We start from the raw sequence: 23,422 nt of genomic DNA, 5'->3' as shown, positions 1-23,422 counted from the left end.
GAAAAAAAAAGATTCCCGAAGCTAAAATTAACGAAAATTTTTTTATGATAACAATGACTGAAGAAATTCTTATCATTTTATTGGTTATATCAATGGCATGATCAGAGTCGTAGCTAGGGCTTTCAGCGCCCAGGGACAACTGAAGATTTCGAGCCCCCTACTGCTTGCCAAGGATGGAAAACATTTAATTCTAAAATGTCGTAACATCAGTTTGGCGCCCCTTGGATTCTGCGCCAGGGGACAGATGCCCCCCTTGACCCCCTCTAGCTACGCCCCTGGGCATGATGTAATAACTACTTCATTAAAGAAAGTTCAGGTACTACTTAGACGGTTGCGTTTTGGCGATTTACGTTGGTATAAAATACTAAAGTAAGGTTATTATTACTTTCATATAGCAAAGAATAGAATAAAAACACCGCTATAAAAACATTATGCCCTGGAGTACTACAGTAGTTGCTGAGGACACTAATACTACACTGGGGAACTGTATACCCCCATAGAGTAAAAAATATTTTAATTAGGTTTGTATTATATATATTCACTCTTTCATTAATAATGACACTTAAATACAATATTGACTATTACTATGATAAGAGTTTTCTGAACAACTGTGAGTTTCATTTGCATTTTGGACATAAACTAATTTTATGTGAGTTGCAAACAAATTCTTTACATCTCTCACACTTTACTGTAGTTTTTCTGTCATTTTTTCTAGGACAAACACTGCAACGTCCTGCTTTCTTTTCACTGTTCACCTGTGTAGCTTGTTGATTGCCATTTTAATTGTCCTTCTGGGTACTTTCAATTCCCAATACTTCATTTATCACCTGTCGAACTTTTGTTTGTAATGTCGGTTTCACTGATCTTATTTCAATCCATGGTATAGTTCACGTCCTAGTTGCAAAAGAAAAGACTTTCTTGGTATGGTTTGCTCTCCTTTTACAGCCATATTGGTATTAAAAATAATAGCAGCATTAACCGCAGCTATATTCATAAGCCCATAGAACACACATAGAGGCCATCTTCTAGCCTTTCTTGAGCAGCTGTATGCAGTGCATAGCTGATCCAGAGTATCCACACCTCCTTTAGTTTTATTGTAAAAATCAATTATTTCAGGTTTTCTCGTGTCGGATATAACATCTTTCCCTTGATGCATCGTAGATAGGAGTAGCACCATTTTATTTCTCTTGTAATAAAATGATGTCATAGTCTTCTTATCATCAAAAATAAACAGGGAAGTCCCTAACTCTCTACCACTGATCATGGTCATTTCTGGTGGAATCTGCCTTTTATTTCTTCTCAAAAGTACCCACCATTGCCAGGTTATGGTCATCAAGTAGCGAGGATGCAAGTAACATAGATGTAAACCAATTATCTTTGTTGACATTTCGGTTTGTGCCGTGTATGGGCTTTTACAATTCTTTCACAAAATAGTCTGCCAAAGGAATTTCACCATTATGTGTTGCCTTTCCAACGTAGGGTATCATATTAACAGCATAAAATGTTTTACTGTCACATAGCACTAGTTTGATGCCGTATTTGGCTGGCTTATTTGGTATATACATTCTAAATGGGAATCGTCCACGAAAGGCTAATAGCTGTTCATCAATTGTACAACATGTTGATGGAGTATACATTTCTTGGCAGTTAGACGCAAACATATCAGTAATTTCTCTAATTGCAGCAAATGGATCGCTGACTTTCCTGACATCCCTTGTGCTTTTATCATCAAAGCGAATACAGTTTGTAAGAAACCGAAAACGTTCTTTACTCATTGCGACACGATATAAAGGTTTACCATAGAAATTGTTCCACATGTCCTCCACAAATAAGTGATTATCTTTGAGAGCTGCACTGGTAATCAAAATTCCAAAATGTGCATTCATTTCTTCTACACATGTATCCCCTGTGAAAGACTGGACACTAGAATATTTTTTCCTTTGACGAGCAATTTCATCATTTGTATTTTTTACCATAATCGCCATCATATCGCAATTCATAAAGAGATTCCAACATTGTCTTGACAGCTTTGACAGTGACAGCTTTTGCTGTTCGCTTTGGACCAGGCATACACATCACTATATTCCTTTTTGGAGTTTTTCCTCTTGGAGGAGGTTCTGATTGCCATTTATGTCCATTTTTACCCATAAGAATTTTTTGTTTCGGAGTCCTAATTGTTCCATGTTGAGTAAACCGTAAATTTTCACTTTTACGCCTTTTTGTTGAAGCTTGTTCATTTTCATTACAACCAGCTCTTTTCCTTTTTAGGGTAACATTACTATCATTTTCACATGTAGATTCAATTTCAATTATTTCACTTTCCGTATCAGGTTGAACTTCCACCTCATCATCAGCAACGTCATCCTCTTTGAGACAATTGACATCACTACATTCTTCCTCAAATATGTCATCATTGCTTTCTGATTCGTCATCATTCATAAGAATATTTATAATTTCTTCTGAAGATATCGATTCTCGTGACATTCTGGAGGGCTGTAAAGGAAAACGAATGCATTTAGTAAGATAATCTTATCAGGTTCAATGTTCCGTCTAACCTTCTTCGGGAACATGCAAGGACCTGACTCGGAACAGAGAGCTTACTAAAGCTATGTTCAACAATTGTGGGAAGTAGACAGGATACACAAGAAGGGTATACAAAACCCTTTATTTTTCTCTATTTACAATAACTTCCGTAGTTCGGAATACACAGACCCGCTACTTGGGGTCTAACGTAAAAATATAAAAATAGAACTAAACTCTAATTTAACTTTAAAATAATAAACGTGGAAGATTGGCCTTATATTAACAGGAAGCCGTATGTAGTACAGAGAACTGTGAACACTACAATACGTTTTAAAAATTATCAAGAGGATTAAAACCTCTGGCCTGGACGGCAACCAGCAACTGAGTCAAACTTCTAAAGTAAGCGGCCTGCTTCGACTAACTACTTCCTCACTTTCGCTTGGCAAAAAGCCACAACTTAAATACTTGGCGTTCGCCAGACAAACTTTGCATAAAATACTTTAACGCTTATAATTCTGGCCGGAAGTAGAAAATAAGAAGTGATAGTAAAGATTTAAAATAAAATAAACGTTAGTAAAACTTAAGATCCTTACAATCTGAATAAATTAATTAGTAAAAGACCAATATTTAAATATAAGATAATATTACATAACTCACAATGAGCATAAAATATATAAACTTTCAGTTCTGAATGATAAAACGCAAAAAAATATACTATATTATACTTACATGAATACTACACTGGGGAATAGAGTGCCCGTTGACTGCGGTTATTCAGAAACACAACCATCTAAAACAAGTTCAAACCTGCAACTGAATAGATGTTTGTGAGTTAGGAGAATAACTGCAACCACAATCAGACAACTGCTGCCATTTCCTGAAAATCAGAAAAACTAAATGATCTGGGGAATTTACTACCCCAGTATAGTATTCCAGGGTTAATCGTGGATGTCCCTCGGTATTATCCTTGATAATTGGGAGTTGATTGTATTTAATGTTACTAATAGTTTTCAAGAAGGAAAAAAAAAAAAAAAAAAAGATTCCCGAAGCTAAAATTAACAAACATTTTTTGTGATTAACAATGACTGAAGAAATTCTTATCATTTTATTGGTTATATCAATGGCATGATGTAATGACTACTTCATTAAAGAAAGTTCGAGTACTACTTTGGTAGACGGTTGCACGGATTTTTGGCGATTTACGTTGGCGCAATTGTTGGCGCGATTTTTACAATCGCCAGCTATTTTGAAAAACGCTGTTTTTACGCATAGTAAAGTATTCGAAACTTTAAAAAAAAATAAAAAATAAATAAAATAAATATCGTTAAAAGTAATGGATTAATTTTTTGTTGAAAATATCGTTTTTTTAAGATGGCAGACAAGTGTAAATAAATATTACTATGAGTATAAAATACTAAAGTAAGGTTATTATTACTTTCATATAGCAAAGAAGAGAATAAAAACACCGCTATAAAAATATTGTGTCAACGTTTAATTAGATTAAAATATTACTGAAATTGAATATCGAATTAATGACCAACATTTATACCAACATTTAAAAGAATTAGAATATTATTAAATTCAAATACTTTAAAATACGTTATATAGAATATAATTAACATTAAAACATATGTGACAATAATTATCTCAGTAAATTTTGAAAATAGTGTATTAATTTTTTTAACAAAAATTAAAGTATACAATTATAAAATAGAAGAAAATATGTAATTACATTTTTTTTGAGTCATTTAACCTGTTGTTTATTGATAAGTATCGCAAAAAAACCTTTTTATTTCTGGATAATGCCCTTTATAACTGTGGGTGCGCCATGCACCTCCCAATTTTGTGCAGATTGCATCTTCTTAAAGGACAAAAATTAGACATGTAAACTCTGTGGCAAGGCGATACAAGCCTCTGGAAGCAGAAGGAAAGACAGAAGAGGGAGAGGTTTTGATACTCCTGTTATTATTCTAGCATACAGCGGGGAATACCTATCCTGCTTTCTCCATATTCCTGAGTGAATCCCGAATTGTGCCTGACGTCTGAGAAAGTCCGTAAATAGTATTCTCCAGATGAGGTATAAGCTGAGATGGGGAGGGAGAGTTGCGACACAATTAAGCTTTTATACCGCATACCATTTCAAATCACATGGCAGTTTAATGTACAGGTGTTGGGTTCAGACTTCATTGATATATGCGCAATATAGATCCTGGTGGTATTGCAATACAATCCCAGGATCATGATTCTCCACCACCAGGATTTGGCGATCGTAATCCCCATTCGCCCATTAAAAGGGGGATCATATAAGGTATTTCTTCCGCCTTCTTAGCATGCCTTCGTGGTGTAATGGTCAGCACGCTGGGCGCGTATACGAGAGGTCTGTGGTTTGAGTCCCGGCGAGGGCATTGCTCATTTTTCATCCCTCCTGCTTTCAAAAAATACGTAATGTCTCTACAGCTGTACATAAATATGTGTGATCAACATGTTATTGTAAAATATGTGACATGTGAAATCTCTGATAAATAATTTTTATTGGATTATAGTAATAAACAATTGATCAGCATCCGCAAACAATGAATGTGTGCATCGAATTTAACTCATTGTAGCACCGTACCGGTTTTCTGCAGAACCTACATAAAAATAAATAAATAAATAAGTAAACAATAAGTATAACACATCTTAGATGCGTATTTCTGTGACTTTCCTTTACACCATGTGTAACAGTTTGAATTATGTATTGTTAATTTATTTCAGAATATATTTCAAAATGTTTCATGATGGTTATCATTAGAAGTAATCTAACTTCTAGTGAATATCAAATTTTAATTGATGTTTTAAACCTTAACAATTATCCTGCAAGATAGGATACAAAATCATACTAATTATTTCATTTAGCAAAATACTTTATCAACCTTTACGAAGAAAGATGGAGTTTGTTTACATCCGTTTGACATATGAAGGAAGTCTCCACTTCTGACACGATTTAAAGACTTAACAAAAACCTTTAAACTCAGGCTCTTTTTTTTTTTTTTTTTTTTTTTTCTCGAGCAGACTTCCTTCAATCATTTTAAGAAGAACTTTCCGCCTTTGTCTACGGACGTCATAAGTTGTTTGTTACTAAAACATCTTACACAGAAAGGTTTGTTAAAAACATAGACGTACAGTGAAACCTCATTTTCCCGAGTTAAAAGTGATGAAATAATTTTAGATAATACAAGTGAAATATAAACAATGAAAAGTAGAAAAAAATATATATCATTTTTTATCAACCTGTTATCATACATTTACATATTTATATTGAATAAAATAATCAGTGATCTTTCAGATTCGTCCTCGTAATGCATACAAGTAGGTATGATAAATCACAATTTGGTGAATGCACAAAATGTGATAAAGAATGCAGTGAATATTTCAATTACATTATTAAAGTGAAACACACATTGCCATTTATTCCCCTGAAAAGACTTCCCTACCCTTCAAACATACTTATTTCATATAATTTGGTATATTTGGTATGCCGAAAGAATTGTAACTCAGTTTTCAGAGTCTATAAACATATTGTTAAGAGTTTCATAAATGTGTTTACTTCAGAATCATAATCTTGTAATCACGTAAAAAATTTATCAAACTACAAATATTTTTCATTTTGAATTAATTACAATAATATTACATTCTTTGCATATACCAATACTGAATCCTTCCAGAGCTTTCTAGAACAACAAATTCTATAAAATGTTGTGAAAAAGATCTCCATTTCGAAAAACAAAAATATATACTTTTCACTATAATCTGCACAGAAATGTTCGTCACTTAATCTCCTAATGGGTATCAGCAACCCCTATACCAACAATGTTAAATTGGACATTTTCGATGTACCTTTTCTCAAAATCTACTGTAGATACACGCTTGAAATTTTGTCTGTAATTAAAAAATACTTATTTGATTATATTGAAATGAGCTTTTGAAACATTTTGGAGTAATTTACAAAATATTTTGTTAGGCATAGTAAAGTTTAGCACTTTTCTCACAATTTTTTTTTAATTTGTTTTTCTTAGTGTATCACAAAAAGCTCATTTCAGTAAATATTAGAAATCCTAATAAATTAGCCATAAAAAGTTTAGATACATGTGAGCAGTAGTTCCTGAGGAAAGGTACATCGAGAATAGAAAAATCACGTTTGAGAAAAACTCGTTTTTATGTAAAAATCCTCATTTATTAAAGCATTCGATGAAAAATCAAAACTAGATTTTTTTTTACAGTTCTAATTTTCTTAGAGATTAAAGAATGGTATTTTTAGAAAGATAAAAGTGTAGAGAATTTGAAAATGCATCTGTAAGTTATTAAAAATAACATATAATTTTTTTTCTAAATTGATATGTTATTTTTAATAACTTACAAATGCAAACATTTCTCTCTTCCGTTTCGCTACTAAATTTGACCTCTACCCTCTGATTTTAATATCAAATATCTGGGTCAATTTTTCTCGCATAGGTGTCACACATTTTGTGTTTTATGAGTACAAAATTTTCCTAAATAATATAAGGACTGCATCTAGATTTTGTAATTTAGATTTGCAAGTATAAGGACCGGATCTAGATTTTGTAATTTTTACAAAATTGTTTTATTTAAATTTAGAAACGCCAAAATATGAATATTAATGCCATTTGAAATCATTTTGTAATCGGAAGTATAAGTCTGCGACTAACTATTGCGAAAATAAAAGCCGAGAGTTACGGACTTTTGTGGACACGGTACTCTCTCCATTTATATATACATTTACAGTTACGTAAGAGCACGAAAACCTTAACATTTCAAATAAGCATTCCTCGTTTTAAATTGTTAAAAATGCAATAAAATAAATAAAAAAACAATAAATAATACGTCCAAAGGAACGTTTTCTTAACATTTTGTGAGTTACGTTTATTTATTAAATATCATATTCTTCGCACTTAAACCATAAAATTCAATTCAACAGCAATATCGAAAAATAATTTTAAAATGAGCATATCTTTAGAATTTCCGATACAAAGTCTCGCGCTCTGGAGATAAAAATGTTTTTTTTTCTGTACAGTGTTGCAATTGCTCGCTTTGAAATCGTTTAGTCTGTTAATCAAAAATTCATTGACGTGTTGCAAAATATGAAATCGATAATAAAACTAATTTCAAATTCAAATTAAGGCTTCCACGTACCTATAATCTATGGAAGATTACGTTTTTCAAATTTTGATGGTACCGTCACAATGCGAGAAACATACATACAATCCTGCAGATTCTTTATTATTTAATTTATTTAATTATATACAGGGTGATAATATTTGGTGGCAACAATTAAAAAAGTGAAATAACGCTTATCGTGAAGCTACGCAAAATGCCACAACGAAATTAATAGTTCTTCTGAACAAATTTCCCCTTTGGACTAATTATGCAACGAAATGTATTATCAGCTGCTGTAAACTGGATTTCGCGATCTGAGGAAAGAAACATCCGTAATTTACTGGTGAACTTTAGATTTTGTCCCACAATGAGATGATGCATACGCAGTCCGTTAGTGAAATATTTTTTAAATATACTTGGAAAAAGGGGCAAACCATTTAGTGACATTGAAATAATTAAAGAATGTATTGTTGAAGCAGTGAGTATGTTAGATCCAAAAAATGTCGACAAATACAAACAATTACCTCTTTCAAGAAGAACTGTAACAGATCGACAGCACGAATTAGCGCAAAATGTAACAGAGCAACTTCATGCAATTATACAAAATGAAGATGTTTATTTTTCAATTGCTTTAGATGAAAGCACTGATAAAACAGATTCGGCACAAGTTTTATATTTTATTCGTGCTATAACTAAAGATTTTCAATGTTACGAAGAACTACTTGCGTTGGGTACACTAACTGGAAGAACTCGCGGAGCCGATATTTTCGAAAACTTCAAAGAAGTATGTAATAAATTACAATTGAATGTCAGTAATTTAGTCAGTGTCTGCACCGATGGCGCACCTTCCATGAGAGGCAAAAAAGAAGGATTCTTTGCTTTGTTAAAAAAGGAAAACTTAAACTTGAAAAAATTGATATCATTTCACTGCATTTTGCATCAGCAAAATCTACCATTTTGCAAGACACTCTGGATAGAACCATTGCCATTGTCAACTATATTCGCGTAAATAGAATGCGTCATCGTGAATTTCGGCAGATGCTCTCTTAGATGCGGAAACGTATAGTATTAACCTGCCATACTACTGCAAGGTTCGCTGGCTATCAACAGGTCAGGTTTTGATAAAAGTTTTGTCTTTACGACAACAAATTTTAAACTTTTATAAAGAACAAGGAAAACAATGTGATCTATCAGATGAAGTATTTCTCAGAAACCTTGCATTTTTGTCTGATATGATGACAAAACAAAACAATTTAAATATTTGCCTGCAAGGTGAAACGAGGTATATTTATGAAATGTGGCAAAAGATCCAAGCGTTTAGAAAAAATGTTAAATGAGCAGAACTGTGAAAATAAAATATTCGATGAATATGTAGGTGTCTTGGATTGTTTAATAGAAGAGTATACTAATAGATTTTCTGATTTTGACGAGCACACTCCTGCTATGAAACTGGCATTTGAACCACATTTAATAGATATATCCGAGCCTCCTGCAGAACTACAAATGGAGTTAATTGATTTAGGGGAAGATAGTATCATCAAATCCCTTTTTAATGCTAAAAAGGATCCCATAGAAATCTGGAAAACTGCTGTTGAATATCCATGCCTTCGAGAACATGCTCGCCATTTACTTTCCTGCTTCGGAAGTACCTACTGTTGCGAGACAACATTTTCTCTCATGTCAAAAATAAAAACAAATTTAAGAACGCAAATTACAGATGCACATTTAGAGGATCAATTAAAGCTGTGTGTTACGAAGCTTGATCCAAATATACAATTACTGTCAAACAAAAAACAAAGCCAAATAAGTCACTAACTTAGTGAATAAAAAATATTTTTATTATATTTTTTATAATATTTTTATATTATTTTATATGTATATTATGTTTAAAATTTTGTAGTATTATATTTTATTTTTTCTATATAATGCAATAAATTGTTAAATCTATAGAAAACTATAATAATTTCACAAAAGTCACTTTCTTAGGTCAATCAGCTTATGCGGCCTCTCTTATTGCTGCCTAATTTAAATGTGGCCTCTAATGGTAAAAATGTTCCCCACCTCTGGTATATTCCAAGACTTTCAGCGGATACACGAAATCGCAGATAATTGTAAATGCTGTATATAACAGGATATTAGTGTACTATACATAATTATAGTGAGTTAAATTCATAAAGTATGCAAGTCTTTAACATTACCAAATTTATATTATGTAATAATAATGTATTTAGTACACAATAATACATTACATATAATATTATTAAATAAACTAATATAAAATACACTAGAATTTACTCTCTAATGTCCACTAATGTATTTTACACGCTGTGTATGTCTCTAATGTTCACTAATGTATTTTACACGGTATGTATGTATACTAATATGCTGTCTCTCTTTCATATCTATGTATGTATCTATGCAGTAATTCATTAACTTAATCTGCAAAAACAGAGCGAGAATAAAAAAATGCAATTCTTTTGTTGCACATCATAACATAATGATTTAAAGCAGGGTTTCTTAAACTGTGGGTCGCCAAAAATTTTAGCCGTCTTGATATTTCTTTAACTTATTATAATAATTTTACAATTACCAAATATTTTTACAGTGTATCTGAAAATATATAGAGATAAGACCATACAGACAAAGAAAAAACAAAAACGTTTCGACGCATTCTTTTTATAGTATAAACGTTCATTTTCCTTGCTTTGCACGTGACGCTGTGATTTCGTCTGTTACTTATTTAAAATTTTCACTTTGTTTTATGTCTTAAAATTAGAAATTACAGTTAATGACCTAAAACTGCCATATTATATTACAGTGCAAGTGAAAAAAGTGACAGTTTCACTCACGCCTTTGTCGGATTTGCGCAATACTTATGAGGTCCCACAAAAGTTTTGTAAATACTATGGGGTCCTGGGGGGTCGTGAAAAAATCTCAGTGATAAAAGGGGGTCGCGACTGAAAAAAGTTTAAGAAACCCTGATTTAAAGAGCCACTAAATAGCATAGTAGCTTCTAAGCGCTAGCAGCATTATTAGACGTGTGTGATTGTGTCCTGGTTGCGGTTAACAGAACTTTGAAAAGATAGAGTTGCAATAATATTGTTACTAATGAAAATAGATTGAACGTTAGAAGTGAGTGGAAGAAAGTATGGGTACGTAAAACAAGAGAAATCAACTAACCACTGAGATTATCTAACAACCGTATACACATATTCTTTGCAAACATAAATCACTTGAGTCTAAAATCTGAAAACTAAGCGAATTATTGCTATATTCAGTAAGTAGACAGGGAAAATGAGAAGGGTGTAAAAGACCAGTTTATTAAACTCAGATAATTTAACAGAAGGTACTTGTTGTGCTTACAAAACCAGTCACCCTTTATGGTGTAACTCAGAATGAAATTAGTTTAATTTTAAACTAAGTTAAGTAGCCCAGAGACGACACAGAGAGAATAGGCGTAAGCTGGCTCAAACCTAATATCGGCTTGGCAAGCCTAATGGCGAAAGTAATGCAATGGCGCAGACAAACTGCTCTCAAAAGATTCAACTAGTAACGTGGCTTTCAGCAAGCAGAACACGGTCTGATTCAAGTCTAAAACCTTTCTTTAGAAAAGCCAGTTAACATAAATTAACTGCTCAATAAAAATAAATAAATAGCTACAACCTATTTCTGACCATCGACTTGGTGTGTGAGCTCTGAATTTATAGGGTTCTCTGAAACCTGATAATATAAGATTCCGCTGTAACACTTCACTTCTCGTTTTGAGTTACAATGGCCTTCAAACCGTGTTAATCCGTGAGAAAACTGTACTCGTTATGCTTGAACTGTTAATCAGTTATATCAGTGGTGCCCAACCTTTGGATTCTCGCGAGCACATTTCCAAAACGTCAACATTTTTGTTGAACGTATTACCAATCTTATGTTATACATATGAAATATTAATTTCGGAAAATGGGTTCGAGATGAATAATATTGGTTGGACTTTATGGAAATCAGAGAAACGGAGTTCAAAATTATTTTTCAATGCATTTAGGTTTTCCGAATATTTCTTGTGTCAATTGCCTTGTGGTCATTAATGTAGCTTGATAAATTCTGAAAATGGGTGAAATTTTTATCTTTCATCTGATTTATCCAGAAATTTAACTTTATCTGAAAAGCAGTTACAGTCCCAGTCAACTGAAAAAGGGTTTTCTCTTTTCCCTGGAGATCTTCGTTTAGTTTGTTCAGTTTAGCTGTTATATCCGTGAGAAAATACAGATAGGATACCAATTATTATCGTCCAATTCTTTTATAACTCTCGTTTCTGGATTCCCAAAACTGCTTTATTGGCGAAATAAGTTCTACAAATCGTTGAAGTACTTTTCCCCTACTGAGCCATCTAACATCGGAAGGAAGCAATAAGATTCCATGTTCGCTATCAAGTTCATCAGTCAGCAATCAATTATTTTATAACGTCTTGCAAGACACATTTCTTATGACTATAAATGCTTACCATATTTTAACAATTAAGAAATATAAATGAAGGGTTATTTTAAAAATATTTTTTGTTCGTAGTACCTAATCGGGCTGGCGAGCACATATAAAACGATCGGCGAGCACAAGGCTGGGCACACCTGAGGTATACTATTGCCTGTTGTAATTTCGCTTGCATTTCGAAACTTATTAATCACAAAACTGATGGGGACTTTTTCTCTTAGTGCTGTTTTGAATAGCGGATAAGTGAAATATTAGCTATTGAACCAGCGAATAAAGGTATAGGACTCTAAATCCAAAGAAAGATTTGCTTTGATATATGTTATTTAAATTAAATGTACAGCGTTATATTATAAACATAGGCAAGATGAATATTAGATGGAGCTTTGAATTAGATATGAAAAATCAGAAATTTGTCTTTATAATTATTACCTATCAACTTTCCAACACTTCAAGATGTATTAATAATAGTATTAATAAAATTTTGCTCGTTAAAATAGCAAAATTTTATTAATACTATTAAATTATAAATTTATGTAATATACTATTACTATAAATGTAATACTTTACAAACGGTGGATTCATAGTATTGCGTTTATTATCTGTGATTTGTATGGCCGAAGGTTTGATTTCAGGTAACCTTCTTTCGTGTTAAATGTAAAAATGTTCTCTCATCTGCTGCAAAGTAAGTGAACCTAGCGCTGAAGTGTCACTATGGTATATAAATATAGTGAACTTTAAAAGAGTGCATTTATTCTGGTGAGGCATTTATTCTGGTTTTCTCAGTCAGGATGGCGCCTGTCAGTTTATATTTTGACGTGTCATTATAATAAGAAGCAAACTTATTTAAATATAAATTAATGGATTTATTTTATTGCCTTACTGCTATCAGGTCTATATGATACATGTTTTTTATAACAGAGTTTCCATTACTTTTAAACAACTTAGCTGAACTAAGAAATGAATTAATAACATTAATTTATTTTTAAAGGCGCTCAAGTTTCCCAATACTGTATTACTGGTTTCTAGCATTAAAATTTATGATTAGAAATAACGTACTGAAGTTTAGTTTAAGCCTATTATAATGAACTGGGTATACCCCTGGAGCCGACATAAGTAATTCCTAATTTTTCTTTAATTTGAGCTATAACTTTTATTTCGTCGGACCATGCTTTCCAAAGTCCACAAAGTGAATTTAGATGGCGGCTGAACTGCCTGCAGTTTGTTTCAGAAGATCGTGACACTGGAATAGCACCTAGAGACTGAAAATGAAATATATCGTATTATCAATCTTTTGCTTTATTTTTGTATGTAAAACTTGCATTGAATGAGATGCTTTTGTTTTTCTTGTTTCCATGTGCAATTTACACTCCAACTATACAGTTAATTTAATTATGATTATTTCTGAAGCAGTTACACATACTATTGGATGGATAATGCATACTACTCGACAGATTAAAGAATCAACATAAATTGTATTATTATTTGAATGTAAATATATAAGGTAAGACGTGATTTCTCTTTTGAATTGTTTTATTCTTATAATGACTGAAACAAAAAACTCTGATGTGTACAACACATGACTTCCTTGTACGGAATATTAAATTATACGCAATTTTCCTGCATTTCATTTAAACATATTGAATTAACAGTTAACGAATTTTAAATTAAAACTGCTTCGTCTATTGCGCATAAACCACACCAGAATAAATGCACTCTTTTAAAGTTCACTATATTTATATACTATAGTGACACTTCAGCGCTAGGTTCACTTACTTTGCAGCAGATGAGAGAACATTTTTCTGAATGTATTCTTGAGAAATGTAGAAATGCAAAAGTGTAGCTTTAGGCATAAATAAAAATAACGGAATTTCGACAGGAACGTAAAAGGAAAGTTAATATATCAAATTTTCAAATATCAATTGATAAGAAAACTAGTTTTACAGAAAACTATTTGTTCACTGTTGAATTGAAAAAGTGTTACGTGCTTTAATCTCATAAATAAAATGGATGCACGAAAACTTAAACGAATTACCTTCTGATTTTCAATTTTTAACTGATGAAACATTAATGTCATTAAATTCGGTTAATCTAAAGGCAGAAGCTTAGCATTTAAATATAAGAATACTATAAATGCTGCAGAAATTTAGTCGGAAATATCTAATTTTAATAACCTCAAGAATGTAGTTTAGTTTAATCGTATCGGAATTTGGAACAAGTATTAAGAATATTTTTATGTTGCAGGTTTTTCGTAACTGCTGAGAGAAGATAGAGCAAACTTAAAATAATAACATACTGTATAAGTTATTCGCTTGGTGAAGAAAATCTTTCAAACATGGTCATGCTGTGCGCATATTTTTTCAAACATCGCATTCTATAGCAACATGGGTATTAAACAAAGCTGTTCTATTTCAGATATAACCATTCTATATAGAACTATAAAATTCAATGGAAATGGAAGTAGATTTTGAACCAATTATTGATGATTTTACTTTATTAAAAGCAAAAGATATTGACTTATTAAAAATGCTTGGAAATAAGTGCGATACTTTTTATATTAGTTACGTTACTCTTTATACTATTTTGATATTATTTAACATTTATCAAAAAGGAAATTTTTATTGTTTTTCATTTCTAAACTGTATATTATTATCAGTGTTAGTTTTCGGCATATATAAAAATATGATTAAATATTATAAGAGTTTTGGTATTATGATTTAAAATTTAATGCCGAATGAAGTATATACAAAAAAATTTCGAGACATTGCTAACGTATACTGTGTGTAAGTCAAAATATCAATTTTAATTTGCAATAGTCCCTTAAAACATTATTTAATTTGAGTACTTCTCCTTTCCATCCTTTACGTAATGTTGGTGATGCGCATAATTCAGAACTGAAACTAAAAAATTTTAAACCAGAGCATTTTCTCTTTGAATTAAGTTCTATCATGGAATACGTCAAAAAAAAAAATTTTTTTTTCCTGTATAGTGTTGCTACTGCTTACTTTGAAATCGTTTAGTTTGTTAATCAAATATTTGTCAAAGTTTTACAAAATATGAAATAGATAATAAAACAAATTCGAAATTCAAAATTCGAGTGTCCAGGTGTCCATGTTCGGGTGGAGGATAACGTTATTCAAAATTTGATGGCTCTAGGTACCGTTGTGTTTCATAATGCGAAAAACATACACAGATTCATGCAGATTCTTCATTATTAGTCCAAAGGGCAATTTGTCCAGAAGGGCTATTAATTTCGTTTTGGCATTTTGCGTGGTACACTATAAAAAGGCGTTTCACTTTTCAAATTGTTGCCATCAAATATTAGAGCCCTGCATTATTTTTAAAGAAATTAAATAATGAAGAATCTGCATGAACGTATGTAGCATGTTTGTTGCAATGTAAAAAGAAACAAAGGTTCCCAGAGGCATCAAACTTTGAATAACGTAGTAGACCTCCACCGAAACATGGGCAATTAAGACTCCCAAATTTTGAATTTGTTTTATTATCTATTTCATATTTTGTAACACTTAACGAATTTTTGATAGCAAATTCAACGATTTCAAAGAGAGCAATGGCAACATTGTACAAAAAAAAAAAAAAAAGTAATAATAATATCTCCAGTGAGCGAGACTGTGTACCGGAAATTATAAAGAAATGCTCTTTTTAAATCTTTTCTGATATTGTTGTTGAATTGAATTTTATGTTTTAAATGGGAAGAACGTGATATTTGAAAAATAATGGTAACACACAAAACGTTAAGAAAACGCCCCTTTGGACGTAATATAAAATCTGAAAGCTTTCATAAATTTATATAGATATATGTTTCGTAGAAACTGAATTTTTCATGCAGAAATATCCCTAAACCATTATGCCTCGATCTTCATGCTTAACATCAGGCAATAAGTTTTCTTTACATTTCATTTCCCCTTGTTTTGTATTTTTTCATTATTTAATTTATTTAAATATAATACATGACGATACTATTTGGTGGCAACAGTTTCGCCGTTTATAGTGAAAAGCCACAAAATGCCGTTTTGAGATTAACACCCTTCTTTGGGATACCGCCCCTTTGAACCAAAAAAAAAAAGTACCCTTTTGAACTTTCTGAATAGAATTAATAATTAGTTTTGAAAATCTTCAAATAAAAATTCTTCCACATTTATCAGAACTTCTACTTGTTTCAGATATTTTTCTTTATTAATAACGGTCCATGCGCTCTAATACTTTTCTATCTTAAAAGACTGTAGTTAATAAAGATTTTATAAACAGTATTTTTAGTAAGTTTGTAAAGCTATTAGAATATTTATTTGCAACAAAAAACATCAACTATGTCCTCGTCAGTATTCGAACTTCGGATCGTCTAACTGTGGCTAGACTTGCCACCATTTGCGCTATGAATACATGCAGGTAAAGGAAAGCGAAAATTCTTCATAGTTTCCTCCGCTTAAAGGGCAATTTTGGAGAGGGAGGAAGGGATCCCAGACGGGTCAATTGATATGATGACGAATTGTCATCTTTTGAACTTCGGGTGTCACTGCAGAGACATAGTAAAGTTATTCGATATTTTGAAACGTTAAAAGCCGGGTCTTTACTAACGGTCGATTTTCAGATCTAAAAACATTGATAAGAACAGCATATTTTTTGATGCAATGAAAATTAAATTACACACTATTTTCATTTCAGTATCAACTTTAAAAAAACGCATAATAAACGATTTGCTAATATTCCGTTACTGGTAATGAGAAATAACATCTTTATAATACATCGAAACAAAATTCCTGGAAAATATGTATAAAGGCAGAACATTCATAAGAATAAATTAAATAATTTACCTTTGGAAGCTTTTCTTCTCTATTTACATCGGTAAGTTAATACGGAAATGTGTTGCTAATATGAGTTTTTAGTTTACAATTAACGGAATTGACAAATGTTAAATACAGCAGCTATATATTATCGTAAAAAACTCTAATACAACTAAAAATCTTGAAATTTAGAGATGCAGATCACAAAATATGAATATTAATGATCATCCAATAAAAGGTGAACCCAAGTAAAATTCCATAGAATATACTTACCTACCGTCCTCCCCTCATTACTTACCATGCCTGAGAAGGTTTGGATTATCTAATGGCATTCAATTAAAAATGCCGAAAACGAAACATGACTTAACCAATTAAGGGGAAATATTTTCAGCTGCTACTACTTCGCTTTTCATAATAATCCAGATTTTCCAATGTTTAGATTTCATTAAGAGTATAGCAACATCGAGTATCGAAATTATTTTCGTATAATTGGGATTACACGAAAGTAAGCTGTTTTTATTTGCACAATTTTGTTCGGCAAAAGAATGAATATGCGTAGAATGTTGTGCTGACATATAACCTGGAGTTTAGAAATGAAATACTATTTGTATAAAATTACTTCTGAGTATCCACCTGCGTTTAGAATATATCTTATTGAGAACTGGTTACATCATTATAACTATTTTACAGACTCTTCCATTTATGATCAAGATGCGTTCAAGAAAGGCATACGAAATAAAGCTTTCTTGATGTATGCTATACAACACTAAATTGATTGTAAACAAATTAAAATAGGTCATTATCAAAACATTACTTTTGCACAACTTTTTTATCACAATTTTTTCTTAAAAAAAGGAAAGAAATATAAATGATTGCAGTATAATTTACATGTTCTTATTATTTTCAACTGGTTAAATATTTGATACAGATAAAATAGAGTAAATTCCAGTAATTAAATTACATAACAGGCGTTGTAAAACGTGTTATAAAATACACTTGCATTATAAATGTCAAAAAATATGTATGTGAAATGCAGAATCGCGCATTATTTGGCGCTTTTTACAAGAGTAAGAAGAATTGGTTACTCCTTTGACTTTTCAAGTGAAAATAGATTGATACGTACATGGAAAAAGTCAAGGGAGTGCGCAATGACGAATTTGTGCATTTCTCTGATTTAAGTGAAATTAGGTCGATGTGTACATGGATACCGAGTTTGTGCAATTCTTAAAAACGCGCCAAGCAATGAGAGATTCTTCATTTTCCCCAAATTTGTTATAGAAAAGTATCAAAATACGATTATCACTTAATTCGCTGCACTCAGAAAGATGCTCTGCTTTCATGATGTTGCAGTATCGGTTGATTGTTGATTATATAAAACGCGAGAAAGGATGAGATGTATTCTTGAAGAATTTTTTCTAGAGACAGTTAGGTCGCATTCACGTTCACATGGAGAAAACTACAAAATCCCCATAAAATCAGCCATTTAAACTCGAGATGAACTACCAGTAATTAGAAGCCTTATTCGCTTGAGTAATGTTAGGCTGTGTGTTGTTTAGACACCGAAGGTATAAGTTATGAACATAACTGAACTTTTTTTGATTTAATGCAATGTAATCGGTAATTTATTTATTGCTCATTCATGCTGCAAAAGATTAGGAATTGTAAAAGTTTGGAATAGATGTAAAAATACAGACTCTGAATTTATTTTTAAGACCGAAGTTTCAAGTACGTAAGAAAAGGTCGCGATCTGTGAGACTGTACCCCTGTTAGCAGACACTACAGAGTTATGGTTTTTGTACGTTGTCATGGAATGTTAATTATCATTAATTTTTTTTATTTGCATTGTTATTTAATTTATTAACTCTTTTTCGAATTCTATTTTATTTTAAATAACTACGCAGAAGTATCATTTTTTAAAGTATACTTCATTATTTCATAAATATACTAAATATTACATAAATTTCACACATCATTATTTCATAAGTCACTGTTTCATATTTTTAATTTCATAATTTTGACATGTCATCTTAGTAGAATTAAACTTGTGGTGTCTCTCTTCATGAGTCATAAATTCAAAGATCGTTTCGTTTCAGGAGTCAAGGTTGGGACAGCATTAGAATTTCAAATCAAAATTTCAAAAGAGTTCACGGAACATAGAAATAACATTTATTAACGATAAACTTATATTAATTCCGCTTATAGCGGCCATGAAACATAATCAAGCATCAAATAAATATGACATGCGTCATTCTTCATGTTCAAGCGTCAAGTGATATATTTTTCATCGGCGCGCATCAAGAGCGCCACCTATCTACCAAAAAGACGGAACATACTCCGCCCCGATGAACATTGGTTCATTACAACATTATTATAAAGATCTTCAATTTTAGATTCAAACAAGTTTTCCAAAGTTCAACAGTATATCATATAAAATAAAAATGCATAATGACAAATTTAAATTGAATAACAACATTAAATTTAGCACAAAATTTTACAAATAAAACATACTTACAATCTCTAGAAGGAAAACAAAATAATGAAACTGCTAAATTACCATAATCCACAATTGTGGTCCATTCTCTGAATCTGAAACATAATTGAATTAATAATAATAATAAAGACACAAATTATGAATATACAATTAATGTTTTTTTTTTTTTAGAGTCTTATTCACTCAATGGTAAGCGGGAAAGTTTATGTATAGGACGCTTCATTTCGCCCAATAAAGTTTTTAGTTTCACAACACGAACTTTTCCATCAGCACCAGGATATAGTTCAATTACTCGTCCAAGTCGCCACTTTAATGGAGGCAAATTTTCGTCCTTTATCAAGACTAAGTCATTGAGGGCTAAATTTGGTTTATCCCTCAACCATTTGGTACGCCCTTGTAATTGTGAAAGATAATCTCTAGACCAATGTTTCCAAAAGCTCTGGAAAATTTGCTGTGTCAATTTCCATCTTTCAGCAGGGGTTAGCTTATTATTTGTAAGATCAGGTTCAGGAATTGCTGTTAATGTAGTCCCAATTAGGAAATGTCCAGGTGTTAAAGGATTAAAATCTTCAGGGTCAGATGAGATGGAAACTATTGGCCTTGAATTCAAACACGCCTCGATCTGTGTAATTAAAGTGTGAAATTCTTCGTATGTCAGAACCTGGGTACCAATAGTCCTCTTTAAGTGAATCTTCATTTGTTTCACTCCAGCCTCCCAAAGGCCTCCAAAGTTAGGGGCAGCAGGAGGATTGAAGATCCATTGAATATTTTCACCGCTCAGGTAGTTTTGAAATGCTTCGTCAGAGGAAAGTGTAGCTGTGTATCTTCTTAATTCTCGATCAGCCCCAACAAAGTTGGTTCCTCTATCGGAAAAGATTTTCTTGGGTTTTCCTCTGCGTGACACAAATCTTTTCAGAGATGCTAGGAATGCTTCAGTTGTTAGATCACTGACCACTTCTAGGTGAATGGCCTTTGTGGTGAAACATATGTAAAGGCAAACGTAACATTTATATCTCGTTCCTCCTCTTCCTTTCCTAGCTTTAATTAAAAAGGGGCCTGCAAAATCTAGTCCTGTATTCGAGAATGTTCTATCCGGCAATACGCGAGAAGCAGGTAGGTCGCCCATTATCTGACTGGATGTGCTTGTTCGATTTCTAAAACATTTTATACATTTCCAAATTATTTTTCTTACAATTTCTCGGCCATTAACGATCCAATATTTCTGTCGCAGAGCAGATAATGTTAATGTGGCTCCTCCGTGAAGGTTCACTTCGTCAAAGTGTTTGACTATCAATTCAGTAACTTGGTGACTTTTGGGAAGAATGATTGGATACTTTGTGTTTTCTGAAAGATTCGAGTTACAGAGTCTACCACCGACTCTAAGGATTTCTTCTCTATCAAGAAAAGGATTTAATTTCAGGATTTTACTGCTGAGATTCAATTTCTTCCCTGCTTTCAAAAGTCTAATTTCTTCTCTAAATTCGGAATTTTGCATGATTTTAAAAATCAAATTGCTTGCCTTATCCAATTCTTGAACTGTTAAAAAACTCTTGAGTTTTAAAGATGTAGGTTTAATATTGTGGCAGAATCTTAAACACCATGCAGTTACGCGTTTCAATTTTTTCCAGGATGAAAATCTGGATGTCAATTCAAATCCAGCCTCTTGGCTAATAACAGAACATACAGTAGTTTGACGCTGTTTTACCTGTACCCCTTCTACCATAGGCTCAATCAAAGGATCAAAAGATGATGAAGATACATTTTTCTCTTTTAACCACACTGGTCCATTGAACCAAAGTTTATTTTCCACTAGATCAGAAGCTCTTAATCCACGTGAAACTATGTCAGCCGGATTGTCATTTCCCTTACAGTATTTCCATTGCGAAGGTGATACACCATCTTGTATTTCACGTACACGATTAGCAACAAAGGGTTTCCATTTATCAGCGGTACCCCTGATCCAGTGAAGAACAATTTTAGAGTCACTAAAACAAAATACATTATCTTCTTGGATATTAAATAATTTCCTTAAATATTTAACTATTCTTGCGGCAATAATAGCTCCCATAAGTTCTAAACGAGGTAAGGTTAATTTTTAAGTGGGGATACACGGCTCTTTGAAAGAACAAAAGACGTACAGCAAGAATCAGGATCACGAAAATATGCAATAGCTCCATATCCCTTGAGGCTGGCGTCACAAAAGACAAAAAGCTCTATTTTATCGAAATTTACACTTTCATCATTTAATATGTATTTTCTAGGAATACACAAGTTGAGAATAACTTCAATTTCAAAGTACCAAGTTTTAAATTTTTCACTCAAATAACTGGGCAAAATTGTGTCCCAATCAATACCCAATTCCCATAACTCTTGTAATAAGAATTTTATTCTGATAACAAAAGGTGCAATGAATCCAACTGGATCATAAATTTTTGCCACAATCTGTAATACCTTTCGCTTCGTAACGTGTTTCCAGTCAACTGGTTGTAAAAGTTCTTGTACATCTAATTTCAATGTGTCCTCATCCAAATCCCAAATTATTCCCAGCACCTTTAACGTTTTCTTATCCAAATTATCTTCCTTATTAATTAAACCAATATCTTGCCAATGATTTTTTAAAGATACGGAATTTGATTCAAATTTTCTTAAGTTCATACCAGCGTCTTGAAGAATTTTAACTGCATCAGTTGATAACGAGAAAACTTCTTCAACGGAGTCTGCTCCATGGATAAGGTCATCAACATATAAGAACTTATTTAACATGTCAACAGCTTTCCTATATTTCTTTTCATAACCCTTAATATGATGTTTGATAGTGGCGGACAAAATAAACGGACTTGTTGTCATTCCAAACGGCACTCGGCACATTCGGAAAACCTTAAAGCCTAAACTATTGTCACTATTGTCGTAAGAATGATCAAACCACAAGAACCTTAAAAAATTTCTATCTTCACTATCAATTTGAATTTGGTGAAAAGCCTTCTCTATGTCTGCACAAAATGCAACTTTATGTACGCGAAATTTTAAAATTATATCCAACAAGTTAGGATTTAAATTAGGGCCTGATATCAAACATTCATTTAACGATTTAGCTCCTTCAGACTTAGAAGAGGCATCATAAACTATTCTTATTCTTGTTGTTACTTTTCCTTCACGTATAACGGGCCTATGAGGCATATAATAACAGTTAGGTTCATTTTCAACAAACTTACATTGTTCAACAATCCCCCTTTCAACTTTTTCTCTAATTATATTATCATATTCATTATATAGGAAATCATTTCCCTTTAATTTATGCTTAAGTCCTAGAAATCATTGTTTAGCAACGAAAAAATTATCAGCGAGTTGTGATTTATTGTCCTTCCAAAAGAGTTTTGTTTCGTACCTGCCGTTATTAAATTTTAAACTGTCGTTAAAATGCTTAATAGTATCCAAATCAGTTTCCGAAAATGTTTTATTTTCATTTTCAATTCCTATCGAATCCAATTTCCAAAATGACTGTAAATCAAATGTGTTTCCTTCAACGGCAGATAAAAACAACGCATTAATTCGAGTATTATTATTTTTTACTTTTCCCATCACTGTGTATCCAAATATCGTCGGTACTATAAACAAACCATCATTTATCATTGAATTACTTCCTGTTTGTATATACCAGAAATGCTCCGCGCCAAGCAGAATATTTATGTTCTCATTAACGGGACTTGTATCCGAAAGTTCCAAGCTTAGTCATAAATTCTTTAATGTTTTGACATGTTGATGGCGCCTGGAATTCTATTGATGATATTAATTCTATCCCTATAGCTTCTACAACAAGGCAGCGATCATCGTTTTTATTTTTTATTTTTAGACTATATACATCAAATTCTTGCGAGTTACCGCGCTGATTTCCAAACGAATAAATTGTTAGAAATTCTTTTCTAATGACTTGCAATTCCAAATCGCGCGCTAACTTGTGGGTGATGAAGTTTCGTTCACT

At 32.1% G+C, this 23,422-nt stretch overlaps 1 protein-coding gene across 3 annotated transcripts in view; it reads right to left on the bottom strand.

Annotated features, from left to right (window-relative positions):
- LOC146998384 (uncharacterized) overlaps nucleotides 1-17,173 on the bottom strand; it is a 133,063-nt gene extending 115,890 nt beyond the window's left edge. The window contains exons 1-2 of one of the 3 annotated variants that reach the window (XM_085810614.1): nucleotides 3,253-3,619; nucleotides 1,953-2,493 (exon numbers count right to left, since the gene is read on the bottom strand). In XM_085810614.1, coding sequence (XP_085666740.1) covers nucleotides 1,957-2,484 — 528 coding nt within the window. In that variant the 5' untranslated portion in view covers nucleotides 2,485-2,493; nucleotides 3,253-3,619 and the 3' untranslated portion in view covers nucleotides 1,953-1,956. Of the gene's footprint in view, nucleotides 1-1,952; nucleotides 2,494-3,252; nucleotides 3,620-16,982 lie in introns of those variants that run through there. The other 2 variants (XR_015039412.1, XR_015039411.1) reach the window with 2 other exon arrangements.
- Between the last annotated feature and the right edge of the window lie 6,249 nt (nucleotides 17,174-23,422).

This window comes from Stegodyphus dumicola, chromosome 2 (genome assembly GCF_044657685.1).
Source record: "Stegodyphus dumicola isolate Sdum_Otavi_A_Nest chromosome 2, ASM4465768v1".
Lineage (NCBI taxonomy): Eukaryota > Metazoa > Arthropoda > Arachnida > Araneae > Eresidae > Stegodyphus > Stegodyphus dumicola.
Note: the sequence above shows the minus strand (reverse complement) of the source record. Positions and strands in the feature narration are given on the sequence as shown.